At 43.4% G+C, this 17991-nt stretch overlaps 1 protein-coding gene across 2 annotated transcripts in view; it reads left to right on the top strand.

The window, feature by feature from the left end:
- Positions 1–627: 627 nt before the first annotated feature.
- LOC309514875 (vomeronasal type-2 receptor 26-like) overlaps positions 628–17991 on the top strand; it is a 33778-nt gene continuing 16414 nt past the window's right edge. The window contains exons 1-5 of one of the 2 annotated variants that reach the window (XM_082192312.1): positions 628–1092; positions 4607–5419; positions 5515–5742; positions 6588–6714; positions 7582–8790. In XM_082192312.1, coding sequence (XP_082048438.1) covers positions 931–1092; positions 4607–5419; positions 5515–5742; positions 6588–6714; positions 7582–8480 — 2229 coding nt within the window. In that variant the 5' untranslated portion in view covers positions 628–930 and the 3' untranslated portion in view covers positions 8481–8790. Of the gene's footprint in view, positions 1093–4606; positions 5420–5514; positions 5743–6587; positions 6715–7581; positions 8791–17991 lie in introns of those variants that run through there. The other variant, XM_082192313.1, reaches the window with a different exon arrangement.

The following is a 17991-nucleotide window of genomic DNA, read 5'->3' as shown; positions in this document are numbered from 1 at the left end:
TCAGGGATCAAAGGGATCCCCTGAATTAGCCCACCTGCAGGAGGGAGGTGAGGATGGCATAAAACTCAGGCAGTTTCCAAGGTGCCAAGATTTGATTTATTACTATTCTATTGGTACAATTTATAAACTGCCTAGTCAGAATTGCTTTTAAGGGATGCATTTTTGAGAATGAAATGTTAAGATCCTCTGGGTGACGTTTGTTGGCTGAAGAGAGAGAAAGGTATGCTTTCTAAAAATGAAGAAATAAAACAATAAAGGCCAGGAGACTCCCTTTCTATGGAGTCAGATCTCTTAAACATGAGCAATTCTTCTTCTTCTTCTTCTTCTTCTTCTTCTTCTTCTTCTTCTTCTTCTTCTTCTTCTTCTTCTCTCATTCTCTCATCCTCGTTTCTAAGTAAAGATGTTTTGCTCCTAACTAACCCACTGGTCACCCTGGACAAAACACACCCCCCCACTTGACCCCCATTTTTCCTTCTGAATAACAGCTGGGGAATGTGTACAGCCCCCCTTTGAAGGAGCCAAACCCCTGAGGCAAAAGCACAGGCAAAACATTTGCAGCAACTTCCCAGTAGTTCACAAATTTGGGGGGAGGGAGATTCATTTTCTTACTCTGTTTTATTCTCTGGAGTACCTCTACACTCCTGGATTGGAGAAGAAATCTCCAAATCTTTATTGCATAATAGGGTTGGATATAAATGCAATAAGATAATTTAATAGAGACTAATCTTTGTGGATAATATTTGGTTATCATTCACCTGTGAACAGGGTTTGAGTCTTTTAAATTTGTCCATTCTCTGCAGCGACACATTTGCGTTCTACTGGCACATCTTCTCCTTCCTGTTCACCATCCAGGAGATCAACCGTGATCTCAGGCTCTTACCCAACATCACCCTTGGCTACAACCTCTATGAGAACTATTTTGATGGCAGGATGACTTCAGATGCCATGCTAGAGCTGCTTGCAGGCAGCGGAAGAAACATTCCCAATTATCGCTGCGGAGAAGGGAATCCCCTTCTGGCTGTTCTTGGAAGGAGTGATTCTGACATCTCAAAGGAGATTTCCACCATGTCAGGCATCTACAAAATCCCACAGGTATGAATGGGACAGAGGGCATGGAGGGACACAGAATGAAACTCTACTTTCTCCTGGGGGAGTTAAGGGGGGAAACCCTGAGCTATGTGCTGGCCATCAGGCCAAGGCTTCTCCCACCTGCCTTGCCCCACCTTCCAGCCCTGAGCTGCTGCCATGGACATTATCTGCATGTGTCTTTTAGTGAACTGAATCAGGAGAAAGATCATGAGTCCTGCAGTGGGGAGACTGGGTGCATGAATTCCAGAGTGCACAGTTCATTTCTGGTTGCTGGTTTGTTGAGGGTATTAATATTGTTCCATAGATTATACATACGGTACTATTTTGTTAATGTTATAAGGTTACTTTTGTTGAAATTGTGCTGTTTAGTTTATGAGTAGTTTTCTTAATAGTTTTTTTATAGAGCGTAAATGCTTAACTGATGGTTTGTAAATTATTCTATACGTTTTATGTTGCATTTGTGATGTTCTATTATGTTTTTGCTGTTCATGAGCCGCTTTGTGATTTTTGTGAATGAAAAGCAACACAGAAATATAATAAATGGAGTGAAAACCATATTCTTTTTTGAATGTACCGAGCCTTTTCCTACTTGGCCCCCACCTGACAGGCAAAGTACTGGCAAGGGGAACCAGGCAGGCAGGGAGCATCTTTAACCCTTCACTTCTTAGTATCAAGCAAAACAGGCAGAGAACCACAAAGTATGTTCCCTTCAGGCTGGAGCTGTTGCCCAGTGTGCCCACTCCCCCTTGCACCAGCTTGCTGTCTGCATATCAGACCCCTCCTGCTGCCTGCGGTGGCGGCCAAGGGACCCCTTCTGCCTCTGGGTCGTTTTCTGGTCTGTGATGTGGGTGAAACGCCTGGTTTTAGAGAAAGGAGGAAGATCTAGCAGGCTCCCAAGGGACCTAGTCTCAACTGGCTCAGATCTTGTCTCCACTGCATCTGACTCCTGTCTCTCTTCAGGGCTGGTGAATCTGCTCCCTTGCCCTTCTTCCTCACCTTCCAACATTCCCCAGCTCTTTTCGTCTTCTGGGCTGTGTCCTTTTCCCACCACCACAAACCGGGCTCCGGGCTGTCTTCCTTTTTTTAAAAAAATAATATTTATTACTTTTAAACCTTACAAAAAGAAGAAAAGAAGAAAGAGAAGAAAAGAAAAAAGCAAAAAAAAACCAAAAACAATACAGTACAATATATAAACAATACAACATTAACATTAACACATTAAACAAAACAAAAACAATTCAAAAAACACACATCATACCATCTCAATATCCTCTCTTTCATTCCCTTGTTTCATCGACCTCCTCTCACCTCCCTTTTTGTATTTCATTTCTATTAATTATTTCAGCAAATCCTTTCCATCTTTCTCTATTTTCTGTCATGTGATTATCTTAACATATTTTAACCTTATTTTCCATTAATACTATAATACTTATTTATGCTTAATTCCTTAAAATATTTCTACTAAAGCCATATAATTCCCTCCCAACATTTTTCTAACACTCATTAATTTTACATTATTTCCATATATAGATTTTAAACTTTTTCCAATATTCTTCCACCGTCTCTTCTCCCTGGTCTCGGATTCTGCCAGTCATTTCCGTCAATTCCATATAGTCCATCAACCTGGTGATCTTCTGTCTGCGGCTTTTAACTCTTTTCCAAGTCCCTTCTGCAAGTCTTCTTCATATTTATACATGCACTTTACTTTATCTTCTCCTGATCTTGTTCTTATTTTCCTTCCTTTGATGCTAAAAAGTAGGTCTCCGGGAAATTCCCATCTAGCAATGTTTTTATTCCTTCTCGACAAGTCAGCCAAATCTCCATAGTTAAAACTGAAATTCAAAAGATATTTCCAGTCGTATTTCAAAGTTCCTCCAAGTCTGGTGGTCCCCACAACTCCAGTCTCCTCCTGACCCAAGTCCAGGTCCCAAAGGTCAATAAATCCCTGCATGAAGGGATCTATCCAACTTTCCTTCTTCAGTCCAAGCGGGGCTCCAATCCTCAAAGTCTGACTTTCTCTAGATTCAGTCTTGGAAGGCATCAACTTATAATCATCAAATTGCATCTGTAACGCTGGGGCTCTTTCCCTCTCCACTTGTGCAGCTTTAGGCTCCACAACAACCACTTTCTCCCCCGCCTTCTCCTCAATTTGCCATGTCAAAATAGATCCCTGTATCGATTCCTGAGTAATTTCTGTATTAATATTCACTTTTTGTCCCAAATTAGTCACTTTTTGTTCCAAGTTATCAATTTTTATAGTCCTCGCATCCATCTTCTTATGGAGCTGTTCCAGTGAGTCATTAATCTTACATAATGCAACCACTAAGGCTTCTTCTGTCAACATTCTTAGCGGTCCAAGGTCAATCCCAGATTCTCACAGTTTTATCTTGCAGGTGGAAATTTCCACAGCTCAGCTCATGTAACAATTTCAAAAGCTTCCTCTAGGGGGAAACAATTTCTATTTGTATCAATCCTTTTAAGCACAGTTCAAACAATAAAGTTAGTTTCAATTTTCAATTACTTTTACTCCTTTTTAAATGCAGAAGGAGACAATGGAAACAATGTATTTCTCTTCTTTAACTTACTGTCAGCAAACGATCTATTCACAGTCAATGAGCATATCCAAAACTTCAGTCTTACTGGCAGCCCATTTCCAGGTTCAGAGCGGTGGTAATTTAACTTTCTTCACTCTCTCCTGCAGGCTTACGCAGTCTAAAATTTCCCCCCTCTTCTCCTGCTTCCAAGGGGGGTTTGATGATTTAGCCGCTGGAAGTTTAATCCTTTATGAAAGGCTTTTCAAGACTTTAGCTTGCAGCCTCTTTGCTTCAGTCTATATACAAAAGGGGAAGGCGGACTTCCTGTTTGAAACCTCCCCGTTTCGGTGCCAAATTAAGACGTTTAAAAATCCAATTTTCCGTTCTACTCACGGGTAGTTGTTTTAAAATCAAATTGTCCACAGGAAAAAGTCAGCGCTCTCCAGCAACAGCAATGCGGCTTCACTCTGTGAAAGAAGCAGTCAATTCGAAGCACCGCGCCACTCACCCCACGTCGCTCCAGATCCCCGAAACCGGGTTTCCCCGCAAGTAGGGGAGGCGCAAAAGGTGCCAGCCGAATCCCATGTTCACAGGCTTCTCCCGCCTGTGATTTTTGGTGGGTCCCCACCTTCGCCGTGGCGGCCAGACCCTAATTTCCACGAAGCAAATTCCTCCCGATCAGAGGAGTTCAGCCATTACTGGAGGCGCTAACCCGGAAGTCCCCCAGCTCTTTTCTTCTTCTGGGCTGTGTCCTTTTCCCACCACCACAAAGCTGGCTCCATGCTGTCTTCCTCTGCCCCCTCCCTTGAGGGTCTCCACCTCTTCTTCTCATCTGAACAGTTCCTGACACCACCAGCTGTTTCAGAATAAAAGGTCCATTGATCCCAGCAGCACAACTGTGGTTAGATATTAATCATTTCAGATTACTAAATATCTGCTCCCTTCCTGAAAGCAAAACAATTACTCTTTCCTTTTCTCACCAGCTCAGTTATGGCTTCACAGCCCAGGTTCTTGAAGATAAAACACAGTTCCCTTTCCTCTACCAGATGCTCCCCAAAGACGAAAGTCAGTACCAGGGGATCGTGGAGTTGCTCCTCCATTTCGGATGGACATGGGTTGGCCTCTTGGCTGCAGACAATGACAGTGGAGAAAAGTTTGTGAGCATTATGACACCTCTGATGATCAGAAGAGGGATCTGTGTTGCCTTGTCAAAAATATTGGCAGAAGAGGATTTAATTCCACTGATGAACCCAAGTGAAGCTTATTTAAGATGGAGACAAGTTGGGGTATTTGTTTGCTATGTAACTGATACAGTGGAAATATTATTAATCATAGAAATATGTACGGATTATGAGAAGGAAATAGGGGCAAAAGTCTGGATTACAACAGCTTTTCTGGGCATCAGCACTGGCTTGATATTGCCTCCTACACTCTTCCAGCACATTCATGGCTCTCTCTCTTTTGCAATTAAGACCAGAATAAGGAGCACCAAACGTGGTTACGATGAATCCCTGTCCAGTCTTCTTATCCATTTTTTGGATGAAGCATTTAACTGTTCATATGCAAAGCATGTTTTATCCCCGAAAGGCTGGATAAGATGCAGAGAGAAGAAGGAACGGGAGTCTTTGCCCCAAGGGGAGATTGAGAGAGTCCTGTCTGCAGACAGCTATGGCACTTACATCAATGTTCAAGCGGCAGCCCAGGCCTTAAATGCTGCGTTTTCATCTAGACCACGACGGATGCTGATGGTGGGAGAAGGAGCCCAATGGGAACAGGGAAGGCTTCAGCCATGGCAGGTGATTTTATTATCTTTTGCATTAATCTTATTTTGAAGAGCCACTTGCTCCAAGTGAGAAACAATGAAATGCTGCTGTTTTCCCTGTCATTCCAGCTCCACCTTTTCTTAAAAGAAATCCAGTGTTTGAATACCTCCAGGGGCACAATATGTTTGGATGAGAATTGGGAGCTGCCTCCTGACTTTGATATTCTGAATTGGGTGATGTTTCCCAATGAGTCTCGTGCTCTAGTGAAGATTGGCAGTGCAAGGAGAGAGGCATCTACTGGCATCAAGTTCACCATCAACCCAGAAGCCATTGAGTGGCCTGAGAAGTTTCACAAGGTAGGGGATGTTACCCAGGAAGAAGGCTAGGAGATCCTGCTCATGCTCTTCCTGGAGCCACTCCTGCAAAAGGGGGACCAATGGTGTCCTTTCCACCCAGTTCCAGCTGCCAGCGCTGCTCCTTCTTGCCACAGCAGCTGAGAGGGGAGAGGAATCTGGAGGCTCAAGAATGCGCCAGCGCCCAGGCATCCTGAGAAAAGGCAGACTATGTTCCCAGCCAGGTCCCTCTCAGTCCACCTGGGGAGGAAAGAAAGCAGCACCCAGCCCTCTTTCCTTCTCTTCTCTTCTCCCTTCCTCTCTCTCTTTCTCTCTCCTTCCCACACCTTCCACACACCCCAGCATCAAAGGTGGCTGATTTTTTGTAACCCCCCAAGTCTTACACCCTGGCATGTGCACCCTGTGGTTTGACATGTGGGAGAATCCTAAGTTTGGCAAAACCAATTGGTACAATAAAACCTCAGATATTTAATACTACTCTGTACCAGGCTGCCTTCTAAATGTCAGCTAGTTATTTATTTCCCTGACATCTTACGGGAGGTTGTTCCACATGGAAGTCGCCACCAATGAGAAGGCCCTCTGCCTGGTTCCTTGTAACCTCACTTCTCCCAGGGAGGGAACCGTTAGAAGACCCTAGGAGCTGGAACTCAGGATCGGGGCTGGAGAATGCTGCTTCTATGCAGAAAGTGGACGAGGTCAGGGGGACAAGAGATCCTGTTGGGTGATTACCAAACTATGTGGGTGAAATCCAGACACACAAATACCCCTAACACTTTCTCCACAATGCATCTTCTCCCCCCCTTATAATTTTATTGAGTCTCCATGCACCTTCTTATCTTCATGGTTAGGCCATGCCTCGTTCCAGGTGCAGCAAAATATGTCAACCTGGATTTGCAAAGGTGGTTCCAGAAGGAAAGCCTGTTTGCTGCTATGCTTGTGATCCTTGTGCGGAAGGAACCATGTCCAACCAAGAAGGTGGGTGAGAAGGATTACAAGAGAGGAACCATTCTGATCTCACTACCAGAAGCATTGCATGGAAGCAACAGAAAACAATTTCCCTTAACAAGGTCAAGGTTAAGTGACGTGTCTTCAGGATTATGCAGAAAACATAGAACACAGTTGATGTGGAGAAGTCTTTGCCTCTCAGTAGATCCTAGATCACCATTTGTCAGGGCCTGGGCAGAGGAGGAATGGTGGAGACTGCCTCCCCCTTTTGACCAGAGAAGATGAAGACAGTTCAGAATTACAACAGGGGTTTGAGGGAGTTCAGAGGCAAATGAGGGGGAAAGCTGGGGAATAAGGGGAGAGGTGGAGGAAGGGGAAGCACCAGGAGGGTGACGGCTGAAGGACACAATGTTTTTAGAAAGCCTTCCTGAACCCAGCAAGCCTTGAAAGCCGGAGAACAAAGAGCTCAAAGGCAGAGGGCAAACATCAGCACCTGTAGAGGTGCTGAGGATGAGGAACGACAAAGTGGGAGAGATGGGGGGGGTGGAGAGTCACTTGGGATGACGCCATTATCCAAGAGGCTGGGTTCTATAGCCTCTCTCTGTATATGCTGAATAAAAAATGGGTGGTACGAACATCCCTTGTCTTTGTACATTTCTGAGCAGAAGGAGTTGCTGGCAGCCGCCTGACACAATGTTGCTGTGGTGATCATAATGAGAAAAGCCTTGTGCACCACCTCTGCCTCCTTCGAGGAAATGTAAGATATAAGGGTGCCCTTTGCAAAAAAGGAACAAAGAATTTCTTGTCACTCTTTACCTCTTTACACATTCTTTTTTCTGGAGGGCAGGTGGTCATGGATGTAAGGGATGCTGAAGCCACTCTTTTCCTCTTCCTCAGATGCAGAACGTTGCACCAAATGCCCAGAAGATCAGCATCCAAACAACGACAGAGATCAATGTCTCTCCAAGATTATCACCTTCCTGGCTTATGAAGAACATCTGGGGATCACCTTAGCTTCCATTGTCCTCTTCTTATCTTCTACAGCAGGCATTGTGTTAGGAATCTTCATTAAATACAAAGAAACCCCAATAGTCAAAGCCAACAACCGGGACCTCTCCTACATCCTGCTCGCCTCCCTTCTGCTTTCCTGTTTGTCCTCCTTCCTCTTCATTGGGCAACCAAGAATAGCGACCTGCCTCCTCCGACAAACGGCCTTCAGCATCATCTTCTCCGTTGCTGTTTCTTCTGTCTTAGCCAAGACCATCACGGTGGTGCTGGCCTTCCTGGCCACAAGGCCAGGGAACAGGGTGAGGAGATGGCTAGGGAAGAGTCTGGCCACCTCCATTGTCATCTCCTGTTCTGGTGTGCAAGTTCTCATCTGCACCATCTGGCTGGGCTCTTCTCCCCCATTCCCAGAGTCCGACATGCACTCCCAGGTGGAAGAGATCATCTTGCAATGCAACGAAGGCTCTGTGGCCATGTTTTATGTTGCCCTCGGCTACCTGGGCTTCCTGGCTGCCATCTGCTTCACGGTGGCTTTCCTAGCCAGGAAGCTGCCTGGCTCCTTCAACGAAGCCAAGCTGATCACCTTCAGCATGCTGGTCTTCTGCAGTGTTTGGGTGTCTTTTGTGCCCACCTACCTGAGCACCAAGGGGAAGTACATGGTGGCCGTGCAGATCTTCTCTATGTTGGCCTCCAGTGCTGGGCTCCTGGGCTGCATCTTCCTCCCCAAGTGCTACGTTATTCTGCTGAGGCCTGATCTGAACACAAAGGAGCACCTGACCACAAGGACTTAAGATGGCATTGGATTCTTACAGTATTCCATGTTGCTTCTACCCAGCACTGCAGAAAGGAAACACACATAGTTGTTTTTAGATTAATGCTCCATCGATATAAATCTCTCTTTATTTTGCATAAGTCATGAATGATGAAAATGAACCTATAATCACTGCCACGACTACAAGCTCTTGGACTGAAAATCTTTTTCACAGGCTGATTCCAACAAGATACCTTAAACGTCCTGTTGTTGTTTTTTATGCTCCTGATCCTCATCTGGGTCATCCTGGCTGGTTCTGGAGGACAGTATGGATTTGGATCAGTTGTATGCAGAAGATCTGGCAAGGTTAGACACCAACAGACCAGTGCAATAACGCAGCAACGTAGAGCATCTGTATCCGGCACTCCTGCACCACAAGGGGAAGGGATGATATCAGAAGAGGGATTCACTTCAGTTCTAAGTAAGATTTATGAAACTCTGGATAAATTAAGTAAACAAGTTACAGAAGCAACAAATAAAATTGACCAAAACACTACAAGTATTAACAATTTGAGCCAGAAGGTGAATTTGAATACAGAATCAATTGAAAAGCTGCTGCAGGAATCAGCATCAAATCAAAAGACAGCTCAGGAAGCCAAAGAAAAGGCAGTGGCAGTAGAAGAAAAGATAATTCCGATAAGTAAACAGCTTGGGGACCACCAGTCACAGCTTGGGGCCCACCGGGCACTTTTGTCTATGATTGAATTGAAGGAGAAACAGACCAATTTGAGGGTCAGGGCGGTACCTGAACTCGAGAAAGCTAATCTAAGTGACTTTTTGACACAGGAATTTGCTGGATTTTGGAAATTGGATGATAAGCAAGACTTTAAGATATTAAAGGCCTTCAGACTTGGAAGAGGAGGGAGAAAGAACAGGGTGAGAGACTGTTTGATCACCCTTCGATCAAAAGAGGAGAGAGACAAAATATTGAACCTGCATTACCAGAATACCTTGATAATTCAAGACTCAAGAGTGGAGATATTTAAGGACATCCCGAAACAACTTTTGGACCTTAGGAAATAGAACCATATTTAGGTGGGAATTCCCTCAAGGCCTATCTTTTACCTTTAAAGGTAAAAAAATTCAAAATAAGATCAGTGGAGGAGAAAGAAAAATTTCTGAGAGACCACGAAGAAGACCTGCAAAAAGGAGTGGAAGGAGAGCCAGGAGCCTTACGACCAGGAATATCAGGCAAAGCATTACCACCTTTGGGATTGGACAAACTACAGAAAGTGATACCACCGTCAGAACAAGAGGAGCTACTGGGAGCAGTTGGAGGGAAATAATTTAAATACATCATGTCTCTGCAACTATTAAGTTGGAATATTCATGGACTCAATTCCCCGGAGAAAAGGAAATAGTTTTTCATTTATTGAAAAAGGAGCAATTGGACCTGATTTGCCTGCAGGAAACACATGCGATAAGGCTACATAGGAAAATATTGATTAATAAGAGACTGGGTCAAGAATTTATTTCATCAGACAAGGTTAAAAAGCGAGGAGTGGTTATTTATGCAAAAGAGTGCCTATCACTGAAATTTATTTTCAAAGATGACCAAGGAAGATTTATTGCAATTGAAATTCAAACACAAGGAGAAATTTTTTTGATAATTGGAGTTTATGTACCAAATGAGGGGAAATATGAATTTTATAAAAAGCTGCATGAGACTTTGTTGGACTATATGGACTATAACTTTATTTTGATGGGACATATGAATGGAGTGGTATCCACAAATATGGACAAGTCGCAGAGACAGGTAGTTATTAAAGATGGTAGACTACCAGAAACCTTTTTTGAAATGACTGACAATATGGACTTGACTGATATTTGGAGAATTAGGAATCCCTTGGGTAGAGAGGGAACATTCTTTTCTGAAGCTCAAAAGACATGGACAAGAATTGACCAAATTTGGATAACTAGAGGACTGGCACCTAGGATTAGGAAGGTTGAGATCTGCCCTAAGACGTGCTCCGACCATAATACCGTGAAAATGGAGATGAAACTAACACCAACTGGTTCCTTCAGATGGAGGATGAATGACACCTTGTTTAGAGATCAAGAGGTGATTAAGAAGGCCCCAAAAAACTGAGAGACTATTTTGAGATAAATTTAAAAAGTAATGTGGAAAAAAGAGTAGTCTGGGACGCAAGTAAAGCAGTTATGAGGGGGTTTCTGATCCAACAGAATTCATTAAAGAAGAGAGAAAAAAGAATTTTTTCTGGAAAAAATAAAAGAGGGTGAGAAGAAACTGAGAGTGAAACACAATTCACAAGAGATTTTGAGAGAAATAAAGTTACATCAAGTGCAATATATGAAGATGATAAATCAGGAGATCGAATGGAAAATTAAACAAATGAAACAAAGGACTTTTGAATCGGCAAATAAATGTGGGAAATAGTTAGCTTGGCAGATGAAGAAAAGACAAAAACTCAACACTATTACCAACTTGGAAGTGGAAGGGAAAAACATTCAGAATCCAGCGGAAATTAGAAAATGCTTCCAGAGGTATTTTAAACAATTATATACACAAGGACCCCAGAAAGAGTTTGATATAGACCAGTTTTTGAAAACAAATGGATTGCAAAAAATCTCTCAAGAAAATAAGATAATGTTGAATCACAAAATTACGGAACAGGACGTAGAAGGTGCCATTCAGAATATCCAGTTGGGAAAATCTCCAGGGACGGATGGCTTAACCTCTAAATACTATAGAACTTTGAAAGACTGGATAATACAACCACTAAAGGAGGTCTGCAATGAAATTTTGGAGGGGGGGGAGTGCCAGAGTCGTGGAAAGAAGCATTTATTACACTTATACCGAAAACTGAGTCTGAAAAGACAGAACTTAAGAACTACAGACCCATATCCCTGCTAAATGTGGATTACAAAATATTTGCTGATATTTTGGCTAAAAGGCTAAAAAAAGGATTACGGGAAGAGATACACAAGGACCAAGCTGGCTTTCTCCCAGGCAGACACTTGTCTGACAACACGAGGAATATAATTAACATTTTGGAGAAGTTGCAAGAAGACATTAACACTAAAGCAGTTTTAATCTTTGTGGACGCCGAGAAAGCCTTTGACAATATTTCTTGGAGTTTTATGAAGAAAAATCTTCAGGGGATGGGGGTTGGTCAAGAGTTTGAAAATGGTATAAGTGCAATATATTCAGAACAAAAAGCTAAATTAATAGTTAATAATGTGGTGACAGAGGAATTTAAGATAAAGGGACACGACAAGGCTGCCCAATTTCCCCATTACTTTTTATTTCGGTCCTGGAGGTTCTGTTAAATATGATTAGAAGGGGCCGTTTGATTAAAGGCATAATTGTCGGAGCTAAACAGTACAAACTGGAAGCTTTTGCAGATGACCTAGTAGTGACACTACAGGAGCCAGAATCTAGTACTAAAAGAGTATTAGAAGTGATCCATGAATTTGGTCATGTGGCAGGATTTAAGTTGAATAAGTTAAAAACTAAAGTCCTTGAGAAAAATTTAACAATGATTGAGAAAGAGAGATTTCAGAATGAGACAGGTTTAACAGTGGTCAAGAAGGTTAAATACTTGGGGATTAACATGACAGCTAAAAATGGGAACTTGTTTAAAGATAATTATGAAAAATGTTGGACGGAGGTTAAAAAGGATTTAGAAATATGGTCAAATCTGAAGCTTTCCTTGTTGGGTCGAATTGCTGTTATAAAGATGAATGTATTGCCAAGAATGTTATTTTTGTTCCAATCATTACAAATTTTAGACAAGATGGATTGTTTCAAGAAGTGGCAGAGAGACCTCTCTAGATTTGTCTGGCAGGGCAAGAAGCCCAGAATAAAATTTAAAATATTAACTGATGCAAAAGAAAGAGGGGGTTTGCCCTGCCAGACCTTAAACTCTACTATGAATCAGCAGCTTTCTGCTGGTTGAAAGAATGGTTGCTTCTTGAAAACACAGACATTTTGGATTTAGAAGGTTTTAACAATGTATTTGGATGGCATGCATACTTGTGGTACGGCAAGGTTAAAGCGCATAAAGCATTTAAAAACCATATTGTCAGCAGAGCAATTCTTCTAATGTTTGGACAAGGTATAAGGAATTACTTGAAAAGAAAACCCCAAGGTGGTTGTCACCAATGGAAGCAAAGGCTCAGAAAAGGCCCAATATGGAGGCCAAAATGGCCAAAATATTGGGAGATTTTGGAGCAAGAAGGAGACAAATTGAAATTGCAGAGTTTTGAAAAATTAAAAAACAAAGTGCGTGATTGGCTTCATTATTATCAGATAATGGAGGCATATAAATTGGACAAGAAAATTGGCTTCCAGGTGGAAAAATCAAAGTTGGAAACAGAACTGTTAGAACCCAAAACTAAGATTTTGTCAAAGATGTATAACTTGCTGTTGAAATGGAATACTCAGGATGAAACGGTGAAATCTGCTATGATTAAACGGGCACAAGATGTTGGACATAACATTATGTTTGCTGACTGGGAACAGTTGTGGACCACAGGTATGAAGTTTACGGCATGTAATGCCTTAAGAGAGAATATTATGAAAATGATATACAGGTGGTACATGACCCCAGTCAAGCTTGCAAAAATCTATCATTTGCCCGATAACAAATGTTGGAAATGTAAAGAAACGGAAGGTACATTCTTTCACCTTTGGTGGACGTGCCCAAGGATTAAGGCTTTCTGGGAGATGATCTATAATGAAATGAAAAGGGTATTTAAATATACCTTCTTGAAGAAACCAGAGGCCTTCCTCCTGGGCATTGTCGGCCAATTGGTGCCAAAGAAGGACGGAACTTTTTTTATGTATGCAACAACAGCAGCAAGAATACTTATTGCAAAGTATTGGAAGACACGAGATCTACCCACTCTGGAAGAATGGCAGATGAAGGTGATGGGCTATATCAGTGTTTTTCAACCTTTTTTGGGCAAAGGCACACTTGTTTCATGAAAAAAAATCACGAGGCACACCACCACGGTGTGCGGAGAGGGAGATGTCAGAGCCCCGCTGCTGCTCTCTATGGGGAATCGGATGAGAGCGGACCGCCTGTCCGCTCCCATCCGCTCCCATCCGATCTGATCCCCACCCAGGATGGATGGAAAATAGGGTGGACACAGTCCGGTGCCCGCCTAGTGGGCGAAAATTTGACTTTTTTTTCTTTTAAAAAATGTTTCGAATTTTTCAATTTTTCCCACGGCACACCAGGCAACATCTCGCAGCACACTAGTGTGCCGCGGAACAGTGGTTGAAAAACACTGGACTATATGGAACTGGCGGAAATGACTGGCAGAATCCGAGACCAGGGAGAAGAGTCGGTGGAAGAGGACTGGAAGAAATTTAAGATCTACTTGCAAAAGTATTGTAAATTTTATGAATGTTAGAATGATGCAGGATATAAAGATAACGTGGCATTAGTGACAAATTTGAAAGGAGTATGTAAAAATTGGTTTATAAGAACAAAGGTGAAATTCAAATAATATTATGTTAAGCTCAAATAACTGATAAGAAAAGGGAAAAATTGGAGACGTAATAGCTGAATTGTATAACATAAAATAAGATTTGAAAGAAGGTGAAGTATTGCTGAATAAGATTTTATAAACAGGAACACAGAAAAGGGAGACGCGAGGGAGTCATGAAAGAGGGTTATGGAAATAATATTTAAAAAATTGAACCATTTTCTTTTTTATGTCTTTTTATGCTTTTTTTTTGCTTGTTTTTTCTGTATGCTTTGTATGTTTTTCTTGCCTTTTGGTGTTTCTCTTTTTTTGGATTGTGAATGGGAAGTTTGTTGTGTTGTCTAAATTGTTTAAAACCCTTAATAAATATTTTATATATAAAAAAAAGGAGCAGGAGACCTGACTCACATTGTTTTCACCCACCAGCCTTTCCTCACCTCCGATTTAATGAACTGGTCAGATAAAATGCCCTCCCTCCGAGATGACCCCGATAAATGCCATCAACAAGGAGCCACTATCTTTTCCACTCATAATCCGATGTGGGCTGACGTGCACATGTTATTAGGAGCCCTTTTTTTAAAAAAATGATATTTGTTAAAGTTTCAAAGAAAAGATTACATAAATAAAAAGAAAGAAATAAAAAAATTCAAAATACAGAAAAAAGATAAAAAACACTTAAAAAACACATCAACACATTTTATCATAGCTTATTTAACCGTTTCATCCTGAGTGTTCCATTTTAACAGCAAGTTATACATTTTTGAGAGTACCTTAGTTTTTGGTTCTAACAGTTCTCCTGCTCTTGCCGGGGGGGTGGGTAGTGCTCTGAGGGGGAGCACGGCCTCTCCTTCTCCATTGACTAAGTTATTTCTGTGGCAAGTTCTCCTAGAGAGCGGTTCTTCACCTTCCTCATCTGAAGGAGCCCCCACAGGCAGAGCATTCGGGTCAGGATTAGCTTGTTCCCCCACCTCCTGGCGCATTCTGGAGAAGGTTGTTTGAGCTGGGATTTGTAGGTTTTGGGAGAGATCAGGGGCAGGATTCCCCGGGCTGTCTATGGCTCCGGCCCCGGCTCTGGCTCCAGGTCCGGATGGCAGGGGTCCCATTGGTTCAGGGTAGTAAAAGGGGATGAGGGGCCTATCTAACTGTTCCTCTTGCATCCTGATTTCATCATAAGGAGGGGGATCTAGCGGTCCCCAGTACAGCCATCTGTCAAGCGATCTGTGCTTGCTTACATTTAAAGAGTTCGTGGGCTTCCACGAAGGCATTTAGGTAGTAAAGCTGTCGGGGGTTTTCATCAGCTGAGTAGGATCTAAGTGCTTGCATCTTCGTAACGTTAAAAGAGCCTTGAGGTGGCCATTGAGACCCTGCCTCTAGGTGATGGATAAAAGCCACCCATGAAAAGTTACAAAGGTCTCTCAATTTGGACTTGGAAAGACCCTTTCACCCCTTTAAACTTTTCCAGGTGGAGATGACAAACTGGAGAGCCGTATCAGAATCCTCTCTGGAGCAAAAAGGCTTCATGGAAGCCTTGTTGCCAGGAGGAGTCCAGCTATGGTGCTTGGAAGGTTGAGCTCCAATTTTCCTTTTATACTGAGGGGGGTTGCTCAATAACAAACTATACAAGGAGATACACAAACAGATACAAGAGAGGGACAAAGAGGTGGGGAGAGAAAAGAATGTCCTATCAGTATTCAGTCTAACACTCAGGTTCCCCTCGTGGCCCTTTCTGGGCAAACTCCGACGGATTGGACCAGAGAAGGCTAGCAGAAATCTAAAACCAGGCAATCCCTGCGTACAATTAAAACCACAGGCAACAGGCCTGCAAACTACAGGTCTCTTAACCCGGAAAAACCACAGATCCAGAATTCACTCAGAGCTGCTCATAAAACTAATCCTAGTGCGGGGCCCTGTCTTCTTCAGTGAACCTCCCGCTCTACCGTCCACAACAACCTTCTGCCTGAACTCAAATGCTAGATTCAGGTTTCTCTAGTGGACACTTGCACATTGCAATGCCAGATTGGGACCCGAGAAAAGAAAAGTTTGGAAAGGAACAAACAACCTTGCGTTCTCACGTACACGAGTCATCCCAACAAGGGTCATCGTGCCAGAGGTGCGGCTTCGTTTGATTTAAGGAGACAAGAAGAGTATAGGAGTAGGTAAAGTCCCTTCAACCTTCTCTGGCCGTAGTCCGAAGGATGGGGTTGAAGGGTATCATTCAGGAAAGTGGTGAGTTTTCCACGACCCTTTCTGGGCAAACTCTGATGGATCGGGTCGAGGAGAGAGAGAAAAAGGTTTCCCATGACCTTCTCTGGTCGTACTCCGAGGGATCAGGTCGGGGAGTGGGGGAAAAAGGAAAGCTTTGGTTGTCGTGGAGATGTTATCCTTCCACACACGCCCCTCCCAGTGCACTAATTTCAAACCATACTCACGTCCTAGGAACATCCCTCGTGGATCCCGGGATCCTTAGTTGGCCAGCTTGACCTTGCCTTTGCTCCTCCTAGCTGAGCCTTTGGTGACAGTTGATTACCTCCCACAAAGGGAAGGCAGGGAGAGAAAAAGGATCCCTGAGCTAAGGTTGCCCAGTGGCGCCCGATCCCCTCTATCTCCCCCCTCGTCTTCATAGGAGAACCAAGAGTCCCTGAGCACAGTCGCCAAACTGTTAAGGGAGAAATCCAAGGGCTCCCTTGGACAAAAAGCAAGGATACCAACTAGGAAAATTGGAGCAAAACAGCAGCCAGTAGGCTTGGTCTTTATTGAGACTGTCGCGACAGGACTCCAACTCACTGCAAGACAAAGCAAGATGGAAGCGCCAAACAAAAGAAGACCCCAACTTTTATTAGCTACTAATCCCCCATGCTACACACCTAACGCTACATCATGACTACATCATTGATACATCACAAAAAGGAGGGGCTGAGGGAGGGGTTGAGGTGGTAACCTGAGTGTCCTGTCACCTGTCCAGTTCCTCCTTTCCCCCTCCCCATGAGTACATTCCAGAGGACAAAGAGGAGTTCACAGTTTCCTGCTCCCAGAGGGAAGGGCTGGTCACTGTCCTTTGTTTTGGTCTGTACTGAATCCACTTCCATACGTAAGTTCTTTGTAAGCGAAATGGTCCACTTTCTGGCACCATCAATGTGGGGGGCACGCCCGCTGGGGTGGGCTCGCTGCGGATGCGTTGGTACGCTTGGGGGCTTATGGCTGCCCTGTGTCAAGCCTCCCCCTTTGATAGTCCTTCTTCCAAGGTGCAGAACAAAAGTGGAACGGTACAGATCCGATGTACAGCTGAATTTCTTTGAATTTATAACAGAAACACTACAGAGGTAAAAACACTTTCGCTCCAAGAGGAAACACTCGGATACTTTCGGACAGGACAAGTCATAATCAATTAAACCCAGATACATTGTATTAGCAGCTGTCAATAGTTACTGAGAGGTAGACGTCGGCCCTGCAGTACCTGCTTGGTCGCCACAAGGGGCGCTATTCTGTTACACTCATTGGCTGGAGCGCAGCAGTTTATTTGCATAGGGAACTGGTCTACCTGTATTGAAAATAGCAAATGGGCTTCCGTGGGGATAGACTTACGATTCAAGTGCTTCCTTATTTATGGAAGGCTTTTCAAATAAAGTTTATTAAAGGAAGTGGTGTGTGTGTGTGTGTGTGTGTGTGTGTGTGTGTGTGTAGTGCTTGTGCAACTGAATGGTTGGGGGAGGAGTGCTTATGATCAGAAATACAACTATGATATAACAGCCCTGGGAATCTGAGGACTCTGCTGGTTCATTTAGGCCAATGGCTCATTGTCATTCCTCATCCTGTTCTCACAGTGGACAACCCAATGTCTCCATCAAAAGCCCTGGCTGGACCTGAGCACAACAGCCTTCTCCCCTGTGGAGGCAGAGCAGGACTTCAGGGCCTTGTAGCCTTTTCAAGCTTTACGCACCCCAGTCCTTTGAGAAGGTGTGAGCAGTTCCCTTGGGACCCTCCGGTCCTGCTTCTCTAGTTTCCCACCGTGAGCTACAGGGTGTTGGACTAGATGG

Source organism: Podarcis vaucheri, assembly GCF_965113315.1.
Source record: "Podarcis vaucheri genome assembly, chromosome: 12".
Taxonomy (NCBI): domain Eukaryota; kingdom Metazoa; phylum Chordata; class Lepidosauria; order Squamata; family Lacertidae; genus Podarcis; species Podarcis vaucheri.
Note: the sequence above shows the minus strand (reverse complement) of the source record. Positions and strands in the feature narration are given on the sequence as shown.